The sequence below is a fragment of the Pan paniscus genome, chromosome 5 (genome assembly GCF_029289425.2).
Source record: "Pan paniscus chromosome 5, NHGRI_mPanPan1-v2.0_pri, whole genome shotgun sequence".
Classification (NCBI taxonomy): domain Eukaryota; kingdom Metazoa; phylum Chordata; class Mammalia; order Primates; family Hominidae; genus Pan; species Pan paniscus.
Window position 1 is genome coordinate 128,480,618 of NC_073254.2, and position 27,016 is coordinate 128,507,633.

General features: G+C 38.0%; 1 protein-coding gene and 1 long non-coding RNA gene across 3 annotated transcripts in view; one reads left to right on the forward strand and one right to left on the reverse strand.

Annotated features, from left to right (window-relative positions):
• Positions 1 to 27,016, forward strand: part of AFG1L (AFG1 like ATPase) — a 237,570-nt gene that overhangs the window by 177,708 nt on the left and 32,846 nt on the right. For both annotated transcript variants that reach the window (XM_024929329.4, XM_024929330.4), the window contains exons 9-10: positions 2,496 to 2,566; positions 2,823 to 2,923. In XM_024929329.4, coding sequence (XP_024785097.1) covers positions 2,496 to 2,566; positions 2,823 to 2,923 — 172 coding nt within the window. The remainder of the gene's footprint in view (positions 1 to 2,495; positions 2,567 to 2,822; positions 2,924 to 27,016) is intronic.
• LOC117980664 (uncharacterized) overlaps positions 1 to 27,016 on the reverse strand; it is a 93,227-nt gene that overhangs the window by 7,986 nt on the left and 58,225 nt on the right. Inside the window, exon 2 of the long non-coding RNA XR_004672104.3 lies at positions 5,611 to 5,852. This is a non-coding gene — a long non-coding RNA (uncharacterized LOC117980664). The remainder of the gene's footprint in view (positions 1 to 5,610; positions 5,853 to 27,016) is intronic.

A 27,016-nucleotide genomic window follows, 5' to 3' on the forward strand; every position in this document is an offset into this window, starting at 1 on the left:
TTCCTTTGGGTATATATCCAGTAATGGGATTGCTGGGTCAAATGGTATTTCTGGTTCTAGATCCTTGAGGAATCACCATACTGTCTTCCACAATGGTTGAGCTAATTTACATTCCCACCAACAATGTAAAAGCGTTCTTATTTCTCCACAGCCTTACCAGCATCTGTTGTTTCTTGACTTTTTAATAATCGCCATTCTAACTGGTATGAGATGTTATCTCATTGTGGTTTTGATTTGCATTTCCCTAATGACCAGTGGTGTTGAGCCTTCTTTCATATGTCTGTTGGCCGCATGAATGTCTTCTTTCAAGAAGTGTCTGTTCATGTCCTTTGCTCACTTTTTGATGGGGTTGTTTGTTTTCTTTTTTCTTGTAAATTTGTTTAAGTTCCTTGTAGATTCTGGATATTAAACCTTTGTCAGATGGGTAGATTACAAAACTTTCTCCTATTCTGTAGGTTGTTTGTTCACTCTGATGATAGTTTCTTTTGCTGTGCAGAAGCTCTTTAGTTTAATTAGATCCCATTTGTCAATTTTTGCCTTCATTGCAATTGCTTTTGGTGATTTCATCATAAAATCTTTGCCCATGCCTATGTCCTGAATGATATTGCCTAGATTTTCTTCTAGGGTTTTTATGGTTTTGGGTTTTACATTTAAGCCTTTAATCCATCTTGAGTTAATTTTTATGTAAGGCATAAGGAAGGGGTCCAGTTTTGGTTTTCTGCATATGGCTAGCCAGTTTTCCCAGCACCATTTATTAAACAGGAAATCCTTTCCCCATTGCTTGTTTTTATCAGGTTTCTTAAAGATCAGATGGTTGTAGATGTGTGGTCTTATTTCTGAGATCTCTGTTCTGTTCCATTGGTCTATGTGTCTGTATTGGTACCAGTACCAGGCTGTTTTGGTTACTGTAGCCTTGTAGTATAGTTTGAAGTTTGCTAGCGTGATGCCTCCAGCTTTGTTCTTTTTGCTTAAGATTGTCTTGGCTATATGGGCTCAAAAGTAGCTTACTTTTAAGCTCTTTTTTTTCTTTTTTTGCTTGTATACACCAAAGGTGGTGTTGGTTGTATACACCAAAGGTTGGTGGTTTAGAATAATGTCTAAACAGACATGTGCTTGGCATGAGCATTGACATTTACATTGGTTTGTGTGATTTCTTTTTCCTTTAAGATTGTTTCTGTCTCTAAAATTACTTTCTATAGTGTCATTTCATTATTTTAATACCACTCTATTTGAATATGACACTAGACCTCATGGAAGTCTAATAGCATTTCTCCTGCAAAGTTGACCATTGCAAATGATGTTTTTAATGTCCTTTGAGGTGGAGTGGTTATTACTTGGAATGTGACAATTTCAAACTTTTCATAATAACTATATGCTTTGTTGCATTTTAAAGACATTTGCTCTAGAACAGTTGAAGAATTGGGTGCTTGTGTATTAAATGCCTACCACCTGATAATTATCTCAAGGGAGAATTTGTTTAGTTTAAGCTTAATCTAAATAAAAGATAACCTGTCACACTAATTTTCAATAAGACTTTAGTAAGATGGATGTCCAGAATTTAGTTTAATTGCTTCCACTACTATGTAAGAGTGATCTGTGTGTCAAAATTAAGCATATTGGCAGGTCAACCTGTAAAAGTTTGTATGTGGAGTTGAAGTAAACTTACATTTTTACTTGAAGCTCTTTTTAACAGTTTATTTCTTCTGCCAGTTATTTTATTGACTGTTAATTTACCACCCCTCTTTAAAAAAAAAAGGCGAGAGGAAAAAGGCCATAGCATCATCACATTTATATATGAGTTCCCTAAACCATATGGTGATTTCTAATTAGAATACAAAAGATTCTGTGATGAGACTAACTTCATAGTAGCTGTAACAGTGGGCATCACAGAAGGAGAGAGTTTTCTTCAATTTCCAACAAGGAGACTTTTGAGAGAAACTGTGTGGTCTATAATTGTCCTTATACTAGAAGTCTGACAAAGTTATTGATGTGCAGATCAAGTTGGCATTTCGAAGGTAGTAATTTAATTCTGGAGGTTTGATCCTCTCAGTCAGTGGCTTGACTTGATTTTTTTAAAATGCAGCTTCAATATTTAATTTCACATGTACCCTCTCAGTAGAGATTTCAAAGGATACTTTGCTGGATGCTTGACTGCCTTGTCTATTTGCTCTTGTTTTGCATGCAAGAGAGAGCCAGAAGCTTTCTTCTCATTGTGTACACATGGTATTAATGGATTTACTCTGCCTGTATCGTCTCATTACTGGAAACAGCTAGAAGCACAGAAGTCTTTCAGTGTATGCAAATAAGGCAGAATCATCTACCTGAGAGTTAATATTCTCTGCTTTTAAGTGTATTCTAAATCTAATGTTTGTATTTAGAGCATAACATCCTGTTCTTTTTTTTTTATGGGCAAAAAGCTAAGCAGGCTCAGGCAGCTGTTTGATGTTGGCTTCAAGTGTTATTAATTTCATATTCTATTATTCTTTTCACTGTAGCACAAGTGAAGCTGATGTGGAGGCTGTCATGGATAAGTTGTTTGATGAGCTGGCTCAGAAACAAAATGATTGTACGTAAGTTAATTTCTCTTGAAAGAGAATACATTTAGAACACAATGCCCAATCTCCACTGACCAATTAATAAGTTCCATTGCTGTATATGGGTTGATGCCACGCTCAAGTGGCAGTCATTGTATCAGCATTTTGTCTAATTTATGTGTTGAATCATGTGCTATTATTCATCAAGCTATGCATTTCCTATCTGTAAGAGATGAATTTTATAGTAATTATCCAGACAAGATTGAGTCTTTGTTCATGTTCCCATAGTAACTAGACCAAGGATTCTAAAAGTGCAAGGCAGAGAGCTGCGCCTGAATAAAGCCTGTGGAACCGTTGCCGACTGCACATTTGAAGAGCTGTGTGAGAGAGTAAGTATCCAGGCACGTCCAGACTCACTGGCCTTTTCACATGTTAAAATACTTCGTGTTTTCCTCTCTGCCCATTTCAGATTTTAAAATACCATTCACAGAGTCAGAATCGATTTAAAAGTCTCATTAAGGGAAATACTCATCTATTTTTGCCATGTGCTTTTTATAGATATTGGCACAAAATTTGCACTTAGAGGGGCTCTAATGCAAAATTAGAAATGCAGAGAGAACTGTCAACTGTTGCTAGAAGCAAAAATAAAATCAGTTTTGGGGCTGTTTTGTAAAAGTCAAACATAAGAGATTTTGGAAAAATATTTGAGGTGAGAGTTAGGAAAAAGGAAGATGAAATAATGCTATCATGATCCAAGGAAGCATCACATAAAAGAATTTCCACTCCTTGTACTGATTGCCCATCTGATATTGCCATAACATTGGACCTACTAGGGCCAGGGTGAAAGAAGGTGAATTTCTATAACTGTGGCATCTATATTATATATTAAATAATATGTTCAACAGAGAAAAAATGTTTAGCTGTATATGCACATATTCATATAACTGAGAAAGATCTTGACTGCAGATTCATTATAGATATGAATTCTGTCTTTTAAAAAATCTGGAATTCTAAGTACTCAGTGGATATTCAATGTATTTATTGATTGCAAATCTTGAGGAAAACAAATCCAAATTAGATATAATTTTAAGCATAATTTTTCGATTGACATGCTTAATTTATCATTCTAGCTGGTCTCTGATTTATCTTGACTTTTAGGTAACTAAAGAACAGTTGCTTTTCAGTAAGGGAAAAGACAAAATACTTATACCTGCGGCCATTTTATGAGTGCTTTTCTTAAAAGCTAGTGACGGCCGGGTGCGGTGGCTCGCGCCTGTAATCCCAGCACTTTGGGAGGCCGAGGCGGGTGGATCATGAGGTCAGGAGATTGAGACCATCCTAGCTAACACGGTGAAACCTCGTCTCTACTAAAAATACAAAAAATTAGCCGGGCGTTGTGGCGGGCGCCTGTAGTCCAGCTGCTGGGGAGGCTGAGGCAGGAGAATGGCGTGAACCCGGGAGGCGGAGCCTGCAGTGAGCCGAGGTCGCTCCACTGCATTCCAGTCTGGGTGACAGTGCGAGACTCCGTCTCGAAAAAGCAATTATTTAGCACTTCAGAACCAGTATAGTTTAGGATCAATGAGGATCCTCCGACAGGGTGGTAATGTTGATCTCTGTTAGTGAAAGTCATTCTGGGTGATATGGACCTTTCAGACCTCTCCTGGATCAATCTTTAAGGTCCTGATAACCTAACATCTCCTGACAAAATTCTATTAAGGCTCCCACTTAGGTTTGACTTATTTTGCAAGGAAAATAAACTTGAGAAGAATCTTGTATATCCAAAAGATGAAGCTCCTCCACTTTCTGCAGAAGAGGGGAACGGGAAAAGACAGGCCTGTTGAATCTTGGGGGAGGAAGGAAAAGATGGTCTCTTTTGGAGCAGACACTGAGTTTTATCCACATTTTAAAAATATGCTCATTGTTTTAGGAGTTTTAGTAACAGGAAAAGGCCACTTATCAGGAACCAAAATCTTCAGTTTATTTACTGTCCAGGGGTGATGGGGAAGAAGATTGATTGAGACTTTATCTTGAAAAATGAAATAACACTTATAAAAATAAATTGTTTTGTCTTATTTGACAAAAATATGGATTATAATAGCAACTACAAACTAAACTCTTAGATTAAACAATGAAAAAGTGCAGTGGCATGATTATGGCTCACTACAGCCTCGACCTCCTGGGCTCAGGCAATCCTCCCACCTCAGCCTCCCTGGTAGGTGGGACTGCAGGCACACAACGCCATGCTTGGCTAGTTTAAAAAGTTTTGTAGAGATGGGGGTCTTACCATGTTGTCCAGGCTGTTCTCAAATTCCTGGCCTCAAGAGATCCACCCACCTCAGCCTTCCAAAGTGCTGGGATTACAGATGTGAGCTACCATGACCAGCCTTGTCAATTATTTTCTTTTGAAGTTTTTGTGATGTTATTATTTGTTGATTTTTTTTTTCTCCAAGTTGGCCAGATCTTCATTTGTCAGTGAGTTTGCATGGACAGGTTTGCCCCTTATCTAGACTGTAATTGTGGGGTGTTTACTACATTACACAAGCACTGAATGACCTGCAAAAGGCATTGACGTGATAAGTGGGGTTAGGTCGCAGTGTTAAGCTATGAGGGATCTTTCAGGAAGGGCTAAGTTTTTAAGTAGCTAGTTTGTTTATGACTATTTTCTTGTTATGATGATTTTGCATTGCTTTGCAACCTTGTAACTGCAATTCAGATATTGATTTCTTGCATGAAGAGGACAATTGAAATCCCTCAACTTCAGATGTAGCCTAAAACTCTTAATGAGTTATAATGATCTTATGAGCCAGGCTAAATAATTGCCAAAAACCATTAAGTAAAGATAAAAACACATCCAACCTAAGGTAAAGAAGCAGGCATCTATCTGGTGTGCCTGGGACAGTCCCAGCTTTGGATCATCTATCCTAATTTTCTAGAAGGCTCTTGAAGCCCAAGACCTGCCCAGTCACCTGATACCATCATGAAAAAGTCTTTGGCAAGGAGTAGATTGGTTAACAGTCCATAATGACTATTTTTGAGCCATGGCCCCTTCCAAGGAAAAAATAATACAGAAACTTACCTGTGTCTTGATAAGGTAAAAGAAGGTTTAGATTGGAAGCCCTTGACATATGCCATAAGTAAAATGAAAAAGCCTGACACATTCTGCTGTTTGCACACCTCTTCCCTCACTGTTCCAAGCACAGTTCCTCAGATTTAGAATCCTGCAGGTTAACATCTAGCTTCTTGGTATCTCCTGGATTCTCTTTCTTCATAAATTTGTAATTCAGTACCGTCATGTTCAGCAGTCTGAGTTAGGAGACCCTGCAACACATACATAATAATAATAATGAATATAGCCACACATCAGGTATCATTCTAAGCGCTTTTATATATTAACTCATTTGATACTTACAATAGGTAGGCACTAATATTGTCCCCATTTTATAGGTAGAGAATTTGAAACACCAAGATGTTAAGTTACCTTCCCAAGGTCACAAAGCTAATAAGTGGTGTAGCCAGAGCTCAGACTTCTTGGTAGTTTGGGAGTCAGATTCTGTGCTTTTAATCACTACATTGTATCTGAAGATGTTCTGGACAAGTTTTTCCTCAATCTTTAATATACTTTGGACTCTATCTTAAAGTGTAATCATTTGGGAGGCCGAGGCAGGCGGATCACATGAGGTCAGGAGTTCAAGACCAGCCTGGACAACATGGCAAAACCCCGTCTCTACTAAAAATATAGAAATTAGCCGGGCATGGTGGCAAGCATCTGTAATCCCAGCTACTCAGGAGGCTGAGACATGAGAATCATTTGAACCCAGGAGGTGGAGGTTGCAGTGAGCCAAGATCACACCACTGCATTCCAGCCTGGGTGAGAGACTCTGTCTCAATAAATAAATAAATAAATAACGACAACAAAAATAAATAAAGTGTAATCAGATAATTTGTGAATTCTCACATCTGAGCTAAGCTTTAAGAATTTTATGGAGCATGAAGCTGAATGGGGAACAGACATCCTCCAGTCCTGAGAGCCTCCCTCTGTGTTGAAAACCTTAGTACGGACCTGCCCAACTCATGTGTGTTGGCATACCCACTGGGAAGTCCAGCTACGAGCCCCTCTGCTCTTCTGAAGGCTGTACCTCCAGGGTTTGTGGCTCCAGGCAAGAGGCCCCAAGCCTTAGGCAGCCTCATCCCTTTGCCCATTAATAAAAATACTTTCTCTTCCTGCCATGACAAAGGTTGGGAAGTGCTGCCTTAGAGAAGTGTGGGAGGGTGGAGGAGAATATGTTTGGGTGGTCTTTGTTCCCTGCCGTTCCCTCCATATCAGAGCTGTGGCAAAGGAACATGAAGCAGATCCATCTCTGTGGACATGACATGAGCTTTCAAGTTTCCTTTCCTTACCTTGATACAGCTACTTGGTTTAATCCAAGGGTAGTGGAGAAGTTAGAAATATGGTTATTGAAGACAGTGGTTCTCAAAATGTGGTTTATAGACCTCTAGGGGTCCCCGAGACCCTTTTAGGGGTCCTGGGAATCTAAACTCTCTGTAACACTTCTTGCCTTTTTCACTCTGGTAGTATTTACAGTAATGATGCAAAAGCACTGATAGGTGAAACTGCTGGCACCTTAGCAGGAATCAAGGCAATAGCACCAAAAAATACTATATTTTTCACTGATCATATACTCACAGTAAAAATAAATAATAAATAACCCAGTTTCATTTAAGAATATCTTTAAAGAAGCAGTAACAATTATTTTGTTAAATCTCAACTTTGAGAACATGTCTTTTGAATATTCTTTGTGATGAAGTGAAAGTACACGTAATAAAACACTTCTACACTATATCAAATATGAAGGCTGTCCTGGGGAAAAGCACTTGTACGGTTGTTAGAGTTGCAAGCTGAACTAGCCACTATTTTCACAGAATACCATTTTTACTTGGAAGACTGCTTGACAGACAAACTATGGTTATTCAGATTTGGCAGACATTTTCTCACAATGTTTGATAGACATTTTCTTGAAAATGAATGAAATAAGACTGTCATTTCAAGGAAAACAACTGACAATATTTGTTGCCAGTGATAAAATTTGAGCAAACAAGTGAAAATTAGAATTTTGGAAAACTTGTTTCTGCCATCATGAGCTTGACAGCTTCCCAATTCTTAAACATCTTTCAGATGAGATTGATGGTGATATTAACACATGCAATGTTTTGATAATTGTTTAATTAAATGTGTCAACATTTGGAAGATCTGCATAACTCAATGAACCAATACTTTCCAATAACCAATGCTTGCTCTTACAAAATCATACATGACAAAAGATCTACTTAAAGTGCAGGAAAGACTAATGGATTTTAATATAACAGAATTCAAAAAGTATACTGATACTACTTCAGTTTCTACATTGCAACTAACAGTTTAAAAATGACCTCCTTTCAAGTTAAAATTTTTTAATAGATTCTACTTTTTAGAACAGTTTTGGGCTTATAGAAAATCAAGACTCTAGTACAGAGAGTTTCCGTATACTTCCTAATCTAGTTTCCCCTATTAACATCTTACATTCATATGGTATATCTGTTACAATTAATGAACCAATATTAATATATTATTATTAACTAAAGTCCATATTTTATTCAGATGTCCCTAGTTTTTACCTAATGTCCTTTTTCTGTTCCACAATACCACATTACCTTTAGCTATGTCTCCTTAGGCTTCTCTTGGCTATGGCAGTTTCTCACAGACTTTTCGTTTTTGATGATCTTGACAGTTTTGAGGAGTACTAGTTAGGTATTTGTAAAATGTCTCCCAACTGGGATTTGTCTGATGTTTTCCTTATGATTAGACTGGAATGATGGTCTTTGGGGAATAGACCACAGAAATCAAGTACTACTTTCATCACATCATGTCAAGGATTCATACTGTCAACATGGCTTATAACTGTTGATGCTAACCTTCATCATACTTGTCTGAGATAATGTTTGTCAGGTTTTTTTTTTTTTTGCCCTAAAGTTATTCTTTCTCCCCCTTTCCACAGTGTACTCGTTGGCAGTAGCTTCTTGTTGGGTTTTCATGTAGCATCAAAGAATATCCACAATTATCTGATAAGGCTATTAAAATACATTTCCCTCTTTCAACTACATATCCACATAAGGCTAGATTTTCTTATATACTTCAACCCAAATAACTGAGTTGCAATAGATTGGATGTAAAAATGGATATGAGAATCCAGTTATTTTCTATTAATCCAGATATTAAAGAGATTTACAAAAATGTAAGACAATGCCATTCTTCTTAGTTATTTTCATTTCAAAAAACGGAAGTATTTTTTCATAAAAATGTGATTTGTGTTAATTTGATGGGCTTAATGTAATGGCTTTATCATTTTTGCTTTAAATGAATTAATATTTTAAATTTTTCTCAGTTTTAATTTCTATTACAGTAAACACTGGGAGAAATAACCCATATAAGCAAACATTCCTTGGGTTCCTCAATAATTTTTAAAAGTATAAAGGAGTCCTGGAGCCAAAAAGTTTGAGAACTCCTTGCTTTAGGGTTAAACTTTCATGGACCAAAAATGAAAGAATCCTACCGAAAGAAAATAAGCCAAAGCTAAATTCTAAAGGCTTAATCAGTAAACTGACTAGACCTGAATTTTCCTTGTTGAGAAATATAATTTTTACACCTGCAGAAAATTTTCCTTAACTGATAACTGTGCTCAAAAGTAACTGTTTGCAAGAGCAGTTTGTTATTTGTGTCTTAAAAATAATGACAGGTGGCCAGGTGTGTTTGCAAAAAGTCTAGGCAGAAAAATATATCAGTTGATGCATATGCATGGGTGTACGCATTGCTCACTATCAACTTCTTGTTTATTACCTTTCTTCTTTGGTTTTTAGTACTCAGGAAATGAAAGCCCATCACATAAGTGTATTGGCCTCCATTTTACTATTAATCTTGATTATATCATATTAGTGTATATATCCTTAGACTTAAAGTATACCATATAGTATCCCTTAGGGAGCTGTTAAGTGACATTTCCCTTCTCTTGCTCTTTTTATGCTTTATTTAGCTTTATTCCAAGTGAAACCACTGATTGGGAGCTACTTCTGGTTTGTGTCCTGTGCTTCATTCACTCTCAGTAAATATCATACTAAAGGATGAATAGCTTTTATCTCTACTACTTGGCCAAGAGTCAAGGCTGATGGTGTTGGGATGCCAACAGTGGTAATTAGCATCAAGGAATAAGGGCATTAATCACCAGAGCTGAGGCAGCCCAGGAATCTCCTTGGCCTTTTACCTTCCCAGAAGCAAAACCATTTTTATAGCATTGCTGATCTGTGTATGCTCATTTCCCACATTTCCTGATTTCTGGCCTTGCCGTGTCCAAATAAGGCAGCCAGCCAGCCTGGCCACAGCATAGTGACAGGGAGGACAGAAATGAGATTGCAAAGAGCTTAATAGAGAATGGGTCAGATTCTTGTAGGGAGGAATATGAATCCATTGTCACAAATGAGCCATAAGTCTTTTGTCTATCTTTCCCCATCCACATTCCTAGTCAATCCTTAAACTAAAGAGTCATAGTCTTGGTGTTGCCAGGCACCTCAAGGGTCACCTTATCTAACCATTCAACCAACCCTGAATCCTACAAGACCCCAGGCCTCCACTTGCCTTGCAATGCCAAATTAGGGAATGCAGTTAAATATGTGAGAGGAAATATAGGACATGTTCAGATAGGTGCAAAATTTTACCATACACACCTAGACCTAGCCTATTTCATGAGTCCTCAGAATGATAAAGAAGGTTTTTGGAATAAAATCCCATAATTGACTTATAATTTGATTTTAAAAAGTAAGATGTACACAAGTAACTTCTTATATGAATTTATTTTGTTCTGATATTTTATACATAAAAGAAAAAGTGAACTCTCTGTAAGACTGGAGATTGGACTGAGGGATCCATTTTTGCTAATTGTTGATTGATTATATCTTCCAAAGAAATCACTGTATATCAGGTTAAAAGTTGTTGATTTTTTTTTATATCTTACTATTTAAAGGAAAAAGAAATGTCTGAAAAAGAAGGTCTGGATTAGAAATTTGAAAACTGTAGCCTCTTTGAATAATTGTGAACGTTTCCATGATGAAAAGGGAGTGAAGAAGGATTAAAGGAATGAAGAGAACACCTTCCTCCTTTCTTCACTGGCAAATTTTCTGTAATAGGACACATAGTGAGGCTGGACAATCCTGCCCAGCTTCTGTTCCCAAACTGAGGCAAGAGCAGCTTCTTAGATGATGCCACTCAGGGCTGCACATTTTAAGCTCTGCAAGCCATGGACTTCTCAGACTCAGCAGCCTGAAGCTCCTCTGCAGGAGAAAACGTGCTTTCATTTTCTGTGAATGTATTTATGTCATGTTGTTAGCTGAAATGGTTCAAAAATATTGTCTCTCCTGTAATGGGGAGAAAATGCCCAAGGATTCCCAGAGGGTCTCAATGGAAGAGTAAGTGTGCCAAAAACTGTATACTTTCAATATGTTCTCCATAATATTATTTTGAGGATTGGATCTAGTAGTAGACACAAGTCCTCATGTTTGTTTTAAGGTCACTTCTACTCTAGGAAAGTATGAGAAACTAATATTTAATATTTGCCTCAGTCTTTGAGAGGAATATGTCATTCATTTGCTGAGACAATAATTAAGAAGTACAAAGATTAAGAAATACGAATTTAAATATATATATTATATATATATATATATATATATTTTTTTTTTTTTTTTTTTTTTGAGAGAGAGGGTCTTGTTCTTTTGCCCAGACTGGAGTTCAGTGGTGTGATCACTGCTCACTGCAACCTCAGCCCCCCAGGCTCAAGCAATCCTTCCCACCTCAGCCTCCCAAGTAGCTGGGACTACAGGTGTGCACCACCATGCCCAACTAATTTTAGTATTTTTTGTAGAGACAGGGTTTTGCCATGTTGCCCAGGCTGGTCTCGAACTCCTGGGCTCAAGCAATCCACCCTGCCTTAACCTTCCAAAGTGCTGGGATTACAGGCATGAGCCACCATGCCCATGGTCATTAATTTTTTAAAAATAGAATTTGTTTTTAATTTAAAGATAAATGATCTCATTTGACTTTTAATAATAAATGTATCAGAGCTCTAAATAATAATTAAGAATAGCTCTCTAAACAGAAGACCTGTATGAAGAGATTGGTAAAGTGCCGAGAGAAAACAAGTCTAATTCAACCAATTAATATGAATATAAAACACTTTAAAAGTACTTGTTTGATTTTTTAAAAAAGCTTTAACACTGATGGTTTTTCTGTTGCTTACCTGTCAACTGGCCTGGTTTTTCTTAAACAGAAATTTTTTTTAAATCAAGTAATCCTTAAGTGTTTGTTTCCTGTCATAGAGTATGATTTGCCATTTTCCATAGTACCTTCTCCCAGATTAGATCAGTTGACCCAAAATTAGTAATTACTTATTACATTGCCAATTAGAATATTTAATAAGGTATATTCCATTTTATCACTTTGAAATATATTTTATGGAAAAAAGTTTAGAAATTGTTAGAATATGCTATTTTTGTTTTTTAAAATGGCTTGGTGAAGATATTATTGAGTCAGGCAAAAGATTTTGAGAAAAAACTAGAAAGGAGCAAAGGAGCCATAATATCTTAAGAATTATAAGATTTTCACATATTTTAGGGTTAAATATTACTTCATTCTTTTGTCTTTTATTGTTAATCAAGAAATATATGCTATGTAAGATCCAGCCCTCCAAGATTACTACATTGACTTTGGTCAGCAGCTATTTCTTTTTCTTTTTCTTTTTTTTTGAGACGGAGTCTTGCTCTGTCACCCAGGCATGATCTTGGCTCACTGCAACCTCCGCCTCCCAGATTCAAGCAATTCCTGTGCCTCAGCCTCCCAAATAGCAGGGATTACAGGCACACCTCACCACGCCCAGCTAATTTTAGTATTTTTAGTAGAGATGGGTTTTCACCATGTTGGCCAGGCTGGTCTTGAACTCCTGACCTCAAGTGATCCACCTGCCTCAGCCTCCCAAAGTGTTGGGATTGTGGGCATGAGCCACCATGCCCAGCCAGTCAGCAACTATTTCTTAAGTACTTCTCTATCTGTATGCCTATGTTATGAGGAATATAAAAGAAGTCAGTAAGAAGTTTCTCTCAAAGAGTTTACAGTTTAATAAAGGAAATAACATGAGCCAAATATTATACAGCGAAGCAGAGTAGAAAGAGGCCCAACTGAGTCAGGAGATAACAATTCCAGTCATTAACTCAAATACTGTTTAGCTGACACTGGGCGCTGTGGCACACACTTGTAGTCTCAGCTACTTGGGAGGCTGGGGCAGGAGGATCACTTGAGTACAGGAGTTCTTGGCTGTCCTGTGCTATGATCATGTCTGAGGATAGTCAAGGCACTCCAGCCGGGGCAACATAGCAAGACTCTGACTACCCCTACCAAAAAAAGATACTATTTTGCTGAGTTGCCTTAGGCAGATCACTTAACCACTTCACCATTCTGGGTCTAAGTTCCTCACTTGTGAAATGCATGATGTGATCAGCACATTTCTGTCATTCCTTTTATTTTATTTCATTTTATTTTTATACCATCAGTTTTGATGAATACTGATCTGTCGTTCCTTTTAGCTGTAACAGTCTCCTTTAAAGAGCAGTGCTCACTAGTTAGCTACATAATATGAGTATATCAGGAGTTCAAAGTAAGGATGCTAAGGGTTGGAAAGGCTCCAACAAGATATGAGATTTAAAGAGGAAATTGACCTTGACCTGGAAAGGTGAGCAGAATTTAGATGAGTGGAGTAAAAGTATTTCAACCATAATCAGAAGCCAAGCATCACGTGTTTCAGGAGGACAGACTGATGCCTAATGAGAGCAGAGTGCATGTTGGGGAGGAAAAGGAAATAAAGATGAAACAGATCTCAGACAGATTCTACCATCAAAATCAGGCAGAGAAATAGTCTTCTTACTGTAATCCAGAAAGAGTCATTTTAGGTTTTGAGCAGGAATGTGGTACCTAGAGTAATGTTTTAGGAAGATTAACAGGTCAGTATACTCTGGGAGAGGTTGTAACTTTCACCAACATGTCCAGTGGACCAGCAAATAGTATCTCCTCTTGGGAAGATTCTTCTTTCCAGAAGGAAACTTGGTTAAATAAACTAACATGCTAGATATTTGTTTGTTCCCTTATGCAGGGTAACAGACACAGTCCTACCCTTTTAATATTTTACTCACACTTCTCCCTAATCATCCACCAAATATTTATAGAGTACTTAATAGAAGGCTGTCATATTTCTAGGAACTGTAGTGGGTACCAAGATGTGAGTAAGAGTCTCCACTTTTATGGAGTCTTAATTTAGAAGAGAAAATGAGGTCAGCACATAGATCACTAGAATGTGAGGCAGATTATAATTAGTACTACAGGATCAGTATGACCAGAATGCTATGGATGATCGAAGTGGAACTGGGCCTTGAAGGCTGGATGGAGGGTTGGAGATTCTGTTGGTGCAAAGGTTGGGGGGAGTATGAGGCAGTAGCTGTTTGGTTTTTCCTAAGCAAAGGAAATCATGAGGGGCATCTTTATCATCTCTTCCTTCTCTGAAGTTTTATGTTTCTGGGGAAAACACAAGAGTTGGGGCTGGGCGCAGTGGCTCACGCCTGTAATCCTAGCACTTTGGGAGGCCGAGGTGGGCAGGGCAGATTGCCTGAGCTCAGGAGTTCGAGACCAGCCTGGCCAACATGGTGAAACCCCATCTCTACTGAAATACCAAAAAAAAAAAAAAAAAATTAGCTGAGTGTGATGGCGCACATCTATAATCTCAGCTACTCGGGAGGCTGAGGCATGAGAATCACTTGTACCCAGGAGGCCAAGATTGCGCCATTGCACTCCAGCCTGGGTGACAGAGTGAGACTCTGTCTCCAGAAACAAACAAACAAACAAAAAACCGGAGTTGGCAATTACAGAGTATATTCAGAGAACTACAGACTCAGAAAGGTTCTACTTCCATTTATGTCAGAGTAGCTCCTATTTGATCAAATTACCTATTGATCACCTCTGCAAACTCTGGACAAAATCTGAAAAATAACTATCCAGAAGGCACTGCTTATCAAAAGCAGGGAGAAAGTAGAGCACAGCCAACACTTGGAAGAAAGGATTGATACTGGTGAGTTTCTCATTTTTATAGTTTTTCTCCTGAGGGCAGATCACAGTTAGTCTTATACGGATGTCTAAAACTCAGTAGAAACCTGCTGTTTTTAGCTCGAAGAACCAGAGAAGAGCAAATCAGTGACCATAACAGCTGGAAAGTATAAGGAGAAATCTGGGAAAGGAGAGAACCACAGAGGAATAGCCTGAAATTTTTCCTGTAAACTCTGCCCAAATCTTGGGCTGACCTGTGAAATATACATACACAGCAAATGCTAAAATAACTGAACGGAGATTTTCGCTGCTATGCATCATGGAGGAGACAGAGTTTGGAGCTTGAGGCTAACCAAGTTAATTACCTGCTAACATAGCAACAACAACAAAAAATCAATATACTTAAGAATCCCAAGTCTCCACGACATACCATATACAATGTCCAGAATACAGTCCCAAGTTACCATGCCCCTCATCAGGGTACATGGCTGGACAGAGTATGGACTGGATTTCAGCTCCTAATTGCTGCCTCGAGGAGGGGCATGAACCAGGTATACTTGAGAGATTGCACGAAACAAGATAAATAGAAGAGAAATCAGAGGATAGGGCATGGAGGAGGTCAGGGACGAGGACAAGCCACCTAGGGCTCCAACGGTTTCAGTTTGAATAACCAGAGAAATGGCAGGACCCTTAACAGACAAACCAAAATGCTACAGGTAGGAGAACGGGGCTTACAAACAGTTGGAAATTTAGGACTGAAGATAAAGATGTAGAGGTCATTTATAAAGGTGTGTTAGTTTGGAGCCTAAAGGAGTCAATGACATCATCTGAACTGACATAGAAAAAGGAAGAGATGAGGGTGTGGGTGGGGTTGAAAAGTATGTTTTCACTAGAGTCAGTGGAAGGAAACAGAGCCAGAGGACTAGTATAGTTTAATCAAAGGCACAGGAGAAACTATACACGTTCCTCACCATTTTACTGGAGACTTTTAAAACATAGAATTAATTTACTAGGCTAGGCGCGGTGGCTTACGCCTGTAATCCCAGCACTTTGGGAGGCTGAAGTGGGTGGATCACAAGGTCAAGAGATGGAGACCATCCTGGTCAACATGGTAAAACCCCATCTCTACTAAAAATACAAAAATTAGCTGGGTGTGGTGGCGCATGCCTTTTAGTCACAGCTACTCGGGAGGCTGAAGCAGGAGAATCACTTGAACCCAGGAGGCGGAGGTTGTAGTGAGCCGAAATCACGCCAGTACACTCCAGCCTGGCGACAGAGAGAGACTTCGTCTCAAAAGCAAACAAACAAACAAAAAAACAGAAGTAATTTACTAGATCAGTAATATCTTAGGGTTTGGATGTTACTTTGTAGAAAATCTTAATATAGTAAGCCACTGTCGTAAGTTTATTAATTACCTAATCTTACTGCTTTTTAGCCTTAGCATATGTGAAAAACTGTAAGTTGTAAATTACTGTACACATTTACATGGGAATATAAAAATTATCTTGCATACATGTTTGTACTGTCAATTTCTTTCCTGAACTTTCTGCATTGTCTCCCTATCATGTCCTATATAAATCCAAATAGTTACATAGTCACATCATCCGAACTGCAGCCTTTGCAATGCACTTCTTAATCTCCCCCTTCACTGCTTTATTAAAGCCAATGATGCTTTGTCTTTCTCAGGCTACTTCTTTATGCCAAATTCCATTCAATTTCGTGTTCATGAAATAGATTTCTACTTCCCTACACTGGGCTATTTCCCTCTGTTGAAAACCCACCTTCTCTAAGAATATCTCTCTCTACTGACGGATGCTCAGTACATACTTGGTAACTAACAAAATCAAAAGAGGCACTGCTATTTATTATCTGAAGTTCTTACTGACATTTTATTTCCCTGATTCTCTTTTGCCTCCTGTTTAACTGAAAGCAGATGAAATAAGCTTTAAGCAGAAATAGAATAATTTTAGCATGGATTTATTTATGTCTTATCTGATTCCAAAAAGTATTTTATATGTGTGTACAGATACACACACACAATCATATACACACAGAATTAAATTTTTTAAAAATCAGGACAAAGGGAAAATAATGAATACTTAAGCTGAAAGACAGAAAAGTTAATATACATAAATCTACATCATAAACTTCTACATAGTTCTTAAAATCAAACAATTAAGTCAACACTCAGCCTTCTATCAGCCAAAGAGGGGAAAAGATATTCAGTAAGTTAGAAGATAAAAACAAACCAGTTACTCAGAAGTGATGATTTTTACTGGCACTTGTACCTTTCATAAATGGACTTCTGAAAGATGCCAGGAGACATTTCCTCAGCACCATTCCTGCTGCTGACATATGCTTGTATCTGATAGATTCTTATATCCAAGCTGAGAACATAATGACAAAGTAAAGTTTAATGAAACTATGCTATAAGGGCAAAAATAGTACTTTACAGCTGAGCTTTTCTCTTTATTTATCTGGCTTGATCCAGAAAAAATAGTTCTAAATGTTTAGAGATTGAATAAATGCATGTTGTTCCGGCCTTTCATGGATGTTTTTATCTTTTAATAAAATTTGGGCAGCAGATAATTCAAGGTTGTCTTTTGGCAAGAAGATGAAGTGAATAATTCTGTTCGTCTTACTCATAGTTTGAAGGGCTTGGCCCTTTATTCCAGCAGCACGGGGAGATATTCAGTCTTGCCCTGATTCACTTTTTAATATCTTTTGAATATGAATTAGAATTTTTAACTGAGTATTTCCATGATTTGGAAAGCAGAAGAGTGGGAGGAAGAAAGCAACTCTTCAATATCCACTTCTTTTCCAGCTCTGATTAAGCTTTTCAAATATCCAAGCCTGAGAGAGTTCCATTTCTTTCCAATGAACTCTCACAAAGAAAGCAAAACAAACAAAAACAACAGCAAAAAGCAAAACAAAAGTAACAAAACCTCTGCATTTACAAGACTTTAACGTGTTCAGAAGTTACAGTTCTCAAATTTAAAATAACTTCTTAGCTATTCTAAAGCCTTTTCTCCTTTTTCATTTTGGGATCCTAAATATCTCTTTTCGTGCCACTTAGCTCTGATTTCCAAAGGAAAAAGTTAACACTGGTTCACCTTTCATGTCACATGCACATGCAAGACTGGTGTCAGAGAGTCTAGAACCTGACCTTGCACTATGCAGCTCATCTTTCCCATTTCTTCTGGGTAGATCTCAAAGCCAGACAAATGTACAAGTCTTTCCTCCCACGGAGATGTAGCAAATACTGCCCTCTACTGAGGATACAATCAGGATGGCTTGATTATGTTAATGATTAAGTACTGATTTCAATGATTATGGTAGAATAATGCTGGTACTAATTACTTCATCATTATTATATACTTTCTTATTAAAATCATTATATTCAGAAAGAGAATACAAAAGTGGTGGAAACATATTTCAGCCTTGGCCACATTCACTTATTATGTTCTGTAGTCTGGACAATCAGATATCACAGCACTATGTCTGAGGCATTCATGATAATGTTTAAACTTCCTTCTGTTTTGAACTAGCTAAGAAAATACCTTTTCCAGTGGGAAATTAGAAGGAGTTATTACAACATTATTTTAATAAAGGAGCTTGTGAAATAATTCTAGCAACAGTTGGGCTATTTTTCTTCCCCTTGCCAGTATTTTTTTTTGTATCTACTGGATTGCTAATATTCAGAGTAATTTCACAGGACTAGCTATTAATGCAGTTACAATAAATTTTTTCTTTGTTCTTTATGACTTTAAAGGGTGAATTGTACATGTTTAACAGTACAGGATCATGTTAAAGTAAATGCCTTTTAACAAAAAGCTTCTCAAAAATATTAAACTAACCAATCAAATAATTATACACACACACACACACAGAGAGAGAGAGAGACATACATTTGTAACGGCATGTTTTTAAAAAATGTTATATTATCTATGTTCCTGGATCTGGAAAGTATGGGTTCTTTTATTAGGCTAAATGCTTACTGTAATGTACTATCCAGCTCACTTGTGCTGTTCCTGTTTTTCTAGAACAGGGTTTGCTTAGGATTGGCCTGAAGCTAAACAAATCTTAGCAAGGGAGCCGTGAGAATCAAAACCTAGTGATTCGAAGTGTTCCCACAGCATCTGATAAACTCCAAAGCTTAAACCTCTGGTTTCTTTAATTCAGAAACCTTAGATACTGTGAGAACTAGGAGGAGAGTCGAGCCAGGCTAAATCGTCTGGTGGTGAAGATAGCTTCCAGAACATGGTGAGCCAAGGTGTGTGAAGACCCATTTCCTCCAGCCTCACAAACCAAAGCAGCAGCCTTGTTCTTCACAGGCTCCCTCTGCCTTCTGACTGCCCCTCACACTACAGTTAAGCTGAAAACTTAAGCTGAATAAAGTAGCTAGGCAAGACTTTCTAACTCTAGAAATATGGAGGGTCTTTCTGAGTGGGGGCTCTGAGCTACACTAGCTCATTTGCTGTTGTTAATTCTGTTGTACGGTCGAACCCAGTTTATCCCATTTCCAAAAGGAGCAACTTGACTTCTCCTAGATTTTAGATGTCTACCGAACAACAGATACCAGGTAATTAGCAAGGTATAGTCTGGTTCATTCAATCCCAGGTGGTTAGTACAACCCATTCCACTAATTTTTACCATGTCGTGGATATGCTTTTGCAGTTGTTATGTATGTCTTGGAGTTGTATTGATGCTTACATTTAGCGATGTTCATTAATGATGATGATGCTAATTAGGACGATTTCCTACTTCTTCATCTTCTTTTTCTTCTGTTTTTGAGACACAGTCTCACTGTCACTCAGGCTGGAGTGCAGTGGCATGATCTCAGCTCACTGCAACCTCCGCCCTTCAGGTTCAAGCGATTCTTGTACGTCAGCCTCCCGCGTAGCTACAGGCCTGTGCCACCATGCCTGGCTAATTTTTGTATTTTAGTAGAGATGGGGTTTTGTCATGTTGGCCAGGCCAGTCTCGAGCTCAAGCAATCCGCCCGTCTCGGCCTCCCAAACTGCTGGGATTACAGGTGTGAGTCACCACACCTGGCGTCACATTTTCATTTTGGTTTTCTGTTTTTATGCCAATTGTTTCCATCCCCGCTCCCCCTGCTCCCCTGCCCCAGTGAGTCCAGCATGGTGCTTTTCACCTGGTAGATCTGATTCGATAGACCTGACTTGATGTGGCTTGTGTCTTGAGAAAATTGTCAGTTCCAGGATCCCCAGAATTAGACATCTCCAGAATTTGGAGATCTCTTTATTACATACACAAAGCTGGTCAAGTAGAGTAGAGGAGTGTACCCTCCTCTAGTTTGTCACATTGATTTTTTTGTTAAGTCATTGTTTCTACAAGCAAAATATGCCCCCCCACCCCGCAAAAAAATACTGTATTAACCATTAAAAGGGGATGAGAATTTAGCAAAAATCTGGCAGATTTAGGTAGAACCAACCTCCTGCCATTGAGACTGTGTAAATCAAATGGCAAAACTTTCCCTCAGCACTCCAAAGAACACCCTGAGAAGCAGAATGTGTTAAGAATTGGTGATATTTTCTAGAATGGTGAGATATTTCCCAGCTGGGTGTTTGGACTTCATATTCATGAGATTTCTCATATTGAGGTGCCATATGAATCTTGGGAAATTATTTACTCTGCAAATACACACATTTCAGTGCTCTGCTTTTCTTTCTTTTTTTCTTTTCTTTTCTTTTTCTTTTTTTTTTTCAGACAGAGTCTTGCTCTGTCACCCAGGCTGGAGTGCAGTGGTCCCATCTCAGCTCACTGCAACCTACGCCTCCCAGGTTCCAGTGATTCTCCTGCCTCAGCCTCCTGAGTAGCTAGGATTACAGGCGTGCACCACCCTGCCCAGCTAAATTTTTTTTGTATTTTTAGTAGAGATGGGGTTTCACCATGTTGGCCAGGCTGGTCTTCAACTCCTGACCTCAAGTGATCCACCCATCTCGGCCTCCCAAAGTGCTGGGATTACAAGCATGAGCCACCACGCCCAGCCTTGTTTTTCTAATTATTATATTTATTATTTTGGAATCTGGCCCATAAAAATAGTCTTAACATCAATTCATGTGATATTTTCAGTTTGTTTTGAAAAGGATACATTCATCCTAATTCCATTCAAGCATTTTCTATTGAAAGGTACTTCTCTTTAAGATATGAAGGATTGTCATTGCCATGTAAATAAAGTAAGATACCACGCATGTTTGTTTAATGAACAGCTATCAGCGTATTCCTACAAAGGGTTTATAAGGAGGAGTCTATACAGATAAAGAGTAACCCTTAGGACCGTATAATCTAGATAGAGCTTGAAATCATAATCGTCCTACTTCAGCTGAAATAATGGTAGCAGAGCAGAGCATTAGTGAGGCAGAGGAAAAAGAAACTCCAGCTGACAGCTCATTTGGGTATACTGAAGTGGATCATTGTAGGGCAGAAGGTGGTCTGATGGTAATGCTCGTGCATTTCACATTGGTGTGGCATTGAGAAAATTCCCACTTCTGGCACCAGGGTCAATACCAAAGCAGACAACTGGACCATTTCACATATAGGAGAAAAAAGACAGCAAGCAAGCTCTTTATTTTTAAGTTTGTTAGAGAAACTGGGCTACATATAATCAAGCTGTATACTCTTGGTAATTAAGGAAAACAAATACTCTTTGCAAAGTCATTATAGATTTAAAGTTCTTTAAGTTTTCATCAGGTTTCCACAGAAACAAAGAGTTTGAAACAATAGTGGAGAATGCACAAACCATCGAGTAAGTGGATTTTAATTGTTCCTGTTAAGAAAATTATTCAGATAACCAGCCACATCAAAGACTATTAAACTTTTTAATTGCTCAGGTGGAAAGATGGAGAATGTCATCATTATCTATCATAAGAAGAATCAGCCTTAGATAATCCTACTTGAATTTTGAGTTAGAATAACATACTCAAGGATGCTACTAACTGAAGTGCCATTTAGTACTCAAAAGTAATCATATGCTTTAATTATTCTTAGGGCACAATGCATGAATTCACAATACTAATTATGGTTTCAAAAAGTGTATTATGCTATGGTTTAGTTACATAGGAGGATCAACTAATGCAAAACAAAAGTATAAATATTTGCAACTGCCATAGATATACTGTGCATGTAATTTAGTTGTTTGTTAGTGTGGTCAAAGGAGTAGAGAAATGTCTTTTCCCCGTGTTTTGCAAAGTTCTTGTAGGATTTAATACAATGCCTCATATTTATTAAGCATTCAATAGTTATAATTGATTTTGAAGACTTGGTGATAGTGTCTTTATTTATTCATTAATTATGTGTTATGCAAAACTCTGTTCCCTAGTCTGTGCTAGGTGCTGGGGACACTGAGGTGAATAGAACTCCCTGCCTTGTACAATGACGTAAATGAGTGTGGCAACAGCAAATGTAAATGGCATTGTAGCTCCTCAAGGTCTTTAGTATATGCTTTGTGTTGAATATTTTACATATTCATGATGTATTATAATATTAGGGAAGATGCAGGGGATGAAATAGCTGAAAAATAAAAATGCACAGTGAATATACTTTGGAATTAATAAAAATATTTAATGTTGTTTTTCTACATCATTATTTTGGTTTGACTCTTTTCTGTCATTATTTTGCTTCTTTCTCCTTTGGAAAATACTGACAAATCTAAAAAAAATGAAGATTATTAAACATACCTCTAAGTCTTTCACTCCAACCATTTAGAAATAACAAGTAACATTTTAAATATATTTACTTATGCTTTTTTCTGCATATATATTTTGAGCAAAACAAATATATAATTTTGCATTATGCTTTTTCACTTAGTTTTTTTTATCATGGCATGTTTCCATATCATAAAATATTTTTCATGGACACCATTATTTGTTGGCAACATATTATTTTATTATATCAATGTGCCTTAATTTATTGAACCATTCTTCTGTTATCAGATATTAAAGTTGCTTTTTGGTGACATAGTTATAATCTTATGTATAACCTTCGGTTGAATTTCTGATCACTTTCTCCTGATTGATTTCTAGAAGTGAAATGACTGGTGTAAGTTTATAACTTTTTTTTAGGGCTCTTATTACAACCCATCAAACTGTTTTCAGGAACAACTAAACTGATTTGCTCTTCCAGCAGCGATGGATGCTGCATTACATGTTTGCCGGCATCAAATTGCATAATTTATTTTTCTTTGCCAAATTGCTATTTGAAAAATGATATAACATTCTTATTTCTTTGAAATAAGAATTTCTTTATTACTACTGAGCTTGACTATTTTTTCATTTGTTTATTAGCCTCTTTTACTTACTATATTCTTTGCTCCATGAATTGTCTATTCAAATTCTATATTCATTTTTTTTCTGTTGCAATGCTCTTACAATTTTAGTTTTATTGTAGTCAATCCTTGTCTCACTTAATTCCTTTTTCATATCAGTTTGCTCTCTCCCTGCATTTCTCTGCTTGTATTTGATTGGGTCCATGTCTTGTATTCTAAAACAATACCACAAAATTTACCAACTTTTTCCTTCTAGTTCTTGTATACAGTAAATCATAAGTTTTATTTCTGGAAATAAGTTTTATATTACACCATAAAAATTCCAAAATTGATTATAAAAATAAATGAACATAAAATAAATGATGATATATGTGTTTAAATATACTTATCAATTATGCAAAACTAATTCTTAACTATAAAAGCTGGATCATATTTTTCTGCAGGGGCTGGACTTGCTAATGACTTAAAAGCTTTCACTAGTAAATCTCTGTAGCAAGTATAGTGTTTTCGTTAGCTCTTGCTGCATAATAAATCACCCCAAAATTCAATGACATAAACTGAGTAACAATAAGCATTTGTTATTACCCTCTAGTCTACAGGCTATGGGGGAGTTCTTTGGATCTCTGTTGGGTTCATATGTGCATCTGCAGTCAATTTGCTGCACTGGGCTAGGCTCTTCTCATCTGTGTGGGGCCAGCTGGCTGTATGCAGCCTAGGATGCTCTCTTGGCTTTTGTCCTCCTTGTGTTCTCTCCTCCTCCAGCAGGCTAGCCGAGGTATTGCAAAAGAGTGAAGAGAAGCATGCAAAGCCTCTTGAGACCTAAGTTCAGAACTTGAAAACTGTGACTTTTGCTTCATTCTGTTGGCCGTGGTAAAGTTGAGCCATGGTAAAGAATAGACTCCACGTCACAATGCAAGAGCTGGAAAGTTGCAATCCAAAGGATATGGACAAGGAGGCAAGAACAATTGCATCCATTACTATAATCAGATGACCCCCCACCCCACATAGGCCTTCTTCAATTCTCCAATGGGTTTTAAATTATCATAATTTAGTTCTAGAGAATTTTTTAGTTAATCCAAGTAAACATCTTTAAATAACCCAAACATTTTTAAATAATGAATGCTTGGGAACAAAAGGGTGAGTGGCAACATTGTATTTAAATCAGTATTGGTCACAGTGATCAAGATCTCACACATCAAAAATGATATCCTTTATGTGATACACAGGGTTATGTAAGATGATTTGGCAGCATCGATATGTAGTTTGGTGAAAACATTCATTATATTTCTGTATATTATATAATCGTGAGAAGAAAAATAAACTTACAAATATATTTTGAAATATATCGGCCAGGCACGGTGGTTCATGCCTGTAGTCCCAGCACTTTGGGAGGCTGAGGCAGGCAGATCACCTGAGATCAGGAGTTCAAGACCAGCCTGACCAACATGGTGAAACCCTGTCTCTACTAAAAATACAAAAATTAGACAGGCGTGTGGCATGCACCTGTAATCCCAGTTACTTGGAAAGCTGGGGCAGGAGAATCACTTGAACCCAGGAGGCAGAGACTGCAGTGAGCCAAGATTGCGCCACTGCACTCTAGCCTGGGTGACAGAGTGAGACTCTATTTCAAAAATATATATATACATGAAATATTGAATTTGAATAAAACTATCAAATAAAATGTTTTCAAATTTGTAATGAGAAACTTCCCTCCATAAATGTAACTTTTTTTTTTTTTTTTGAGACAGGTTCTTGCTCTGTCGCCCAGGCTGGAGTACAGTGGCGCCATCTTGGTTCACTGCAACCTCTGCCTCCTGGGTTCAAGCCATCCTCTCACCTCAGCCTCCCAAGTAGCTGGGACTACAGGCACGTGCCACTACATGTGGCTAAGTTTTGTATTATTTGTAGAGATGAGGTTTTGCCATGTTACCCAGGCTGGTCTCAAACTCCTGAGCTCAAGCAATCCACCAACCTCAGCCTCCCAAAGTGCTGGGATTACAGGTATAAGCCACCATGCCCAGCCCATAAACATAACTTTCTAAAAGTCAGTTTTGATACTTGAAATGGGATGAATGAAATTCCTGATTAAGACTTTTAAAATTTTAATCCAGGCCAGGCATGGTTGCTCATGCCTGTAATCCCAGTTCTTTGGGAGGCCAAGGTATTTGGGATTGCTTGAGCCCAGCATTTTGAGACCAGCCTTGGCAGCATAGCAAGACCTCATCTCTACCAAAAAAAGAAAAAAAAAAAAAAAAAGCTGGGCTCCATTGGTAGGTGCAGCACACCTGTAGTTCTAGCTACTCAGGAGCTAAGGTGGGAGGATCACTTGAGCCGAGGAGGTCAAGGCTGCAGTGAGCTGAGATCACGCCACTGCACTCCAGTCTGGGCAAAAGAGCTAGAGCTAGATCCTGTCCCCGTCACCCTCAAAAAAAAACCTGAAGAAAATTTGAAGAGGAATTTTTTTAAAAAATAATAGATTCAGGGGGTACATGCACAGGTTTGTTACATGGGTGTATTGTATAATGCTGGGATTTGGGCTGCTAGGGTGCTTGTCATCTGAATAGTGAACATAGTGACCAATAGGTAATTTTTCTAACCCTTGCCCCCTTTTCTTGCTCCCTGCTTTTGGGGTCCCTAGTGTCTATTTTTTCCATCTTTATGTCCATGTGTACCCATTGTTTAGCTCTCATTTACAAGTGAGAACATGCAGTATTTGGTTTTCTGTTTTTTTGTTAATTTGCTTAGGATAATGGCCTCCAGCTGCATCCATGTTGCTGCAAAGAACATGATTTCATTCTGTTTTATGGCTGTGTAGTATTCCATGTTGCGTGTGTGTGTGTGTGTGTGTGTGTGTGTGTGTGTGTGTGTACCTGATCTCAGGTGATCTGCCTGCCTCGGCCTCCCAAAGTGCTGGGACTACAGGCATGAACCACCATGCCCAGCTGATATATTTCAAAATATATTTGTAAGTTCATTTTTCTTCTCATGATTATATAATATACAGAAATATAATGAATGTTTTCACCAAACTACATATCGATGCTGCCAAATCATCTTATATAAGCCTGTGTATCACACAAAGGATATCATTTTTGATGTGTGGCATCTTGATCAATGTGACCAATAGTGATATATATACATATATATTTACACACACACACACATACATTTTCTTTATCCAGTCCACCATTGATGGACACTTAGATTGCTTCCATGCCTTTGTTGTGAATAGTGCTATTATAAACGTGAATGCAGGTGTCTTTTTGATAAACGTGAGTGCAGGTGTCTTTTGCACTACCCTTTGGGTAGATACCCAGTAGTGGGATTGCTGGGTTGAATGGTAGTTCTATTTTTAGTTCTTTGAGAAATCTCCATACTGTTTCCATGGGGGTTGAACTAATTTGCATTCCCACCAACAGTGTATAAGCATTCCCTTTTCTCCACATTCCTCACCCACATCTGCTATTTCTTGGCTTTTTAGTAATAGTCATTCTGACTTGTGTGAGATGATAGCTCATTGTGGTTTTAATTTGCATTTCTCTGATGATTAATGATGTTGGGCATTTTTTCCTATCTTTGTTGACCACTTGTATTTCTTGTTTTAAGAGGTGTCTGTGCATGTTTTTTGCCCACTTTGAAGATAATTTTTTTTTTTTGAGACGGAGTCTTGCTCTGTCACCCAGGCTGGAGTGCAACGGTGTGATCTCTGCTCACCGCAACCTCTGCCTCCTGGGTTCAAGCAATTCTCCTACCTCAGCCTCCCAAGTAGCTGAAATTACAGGCACGCACCACCATGCCTGGCTAATATTTTGTATTTTTAGTAGAGATGGGGTTTCACCATGTTGGCCAGGCTGGTCTTGAACTCCTGACCCCATGATCCGCCTGCCTTGGCCTCCCAAAGTGCTGGGATTACAGGCGTGAGCCACCGCACCTGGCCGAAGAGAAATTTTTGATAGCTACCATCTATGTGAACAAGAATCCTCATTCATACAAGGAGACATTAAGAAGTTTTGTATTTTCAGTAATGGTTGA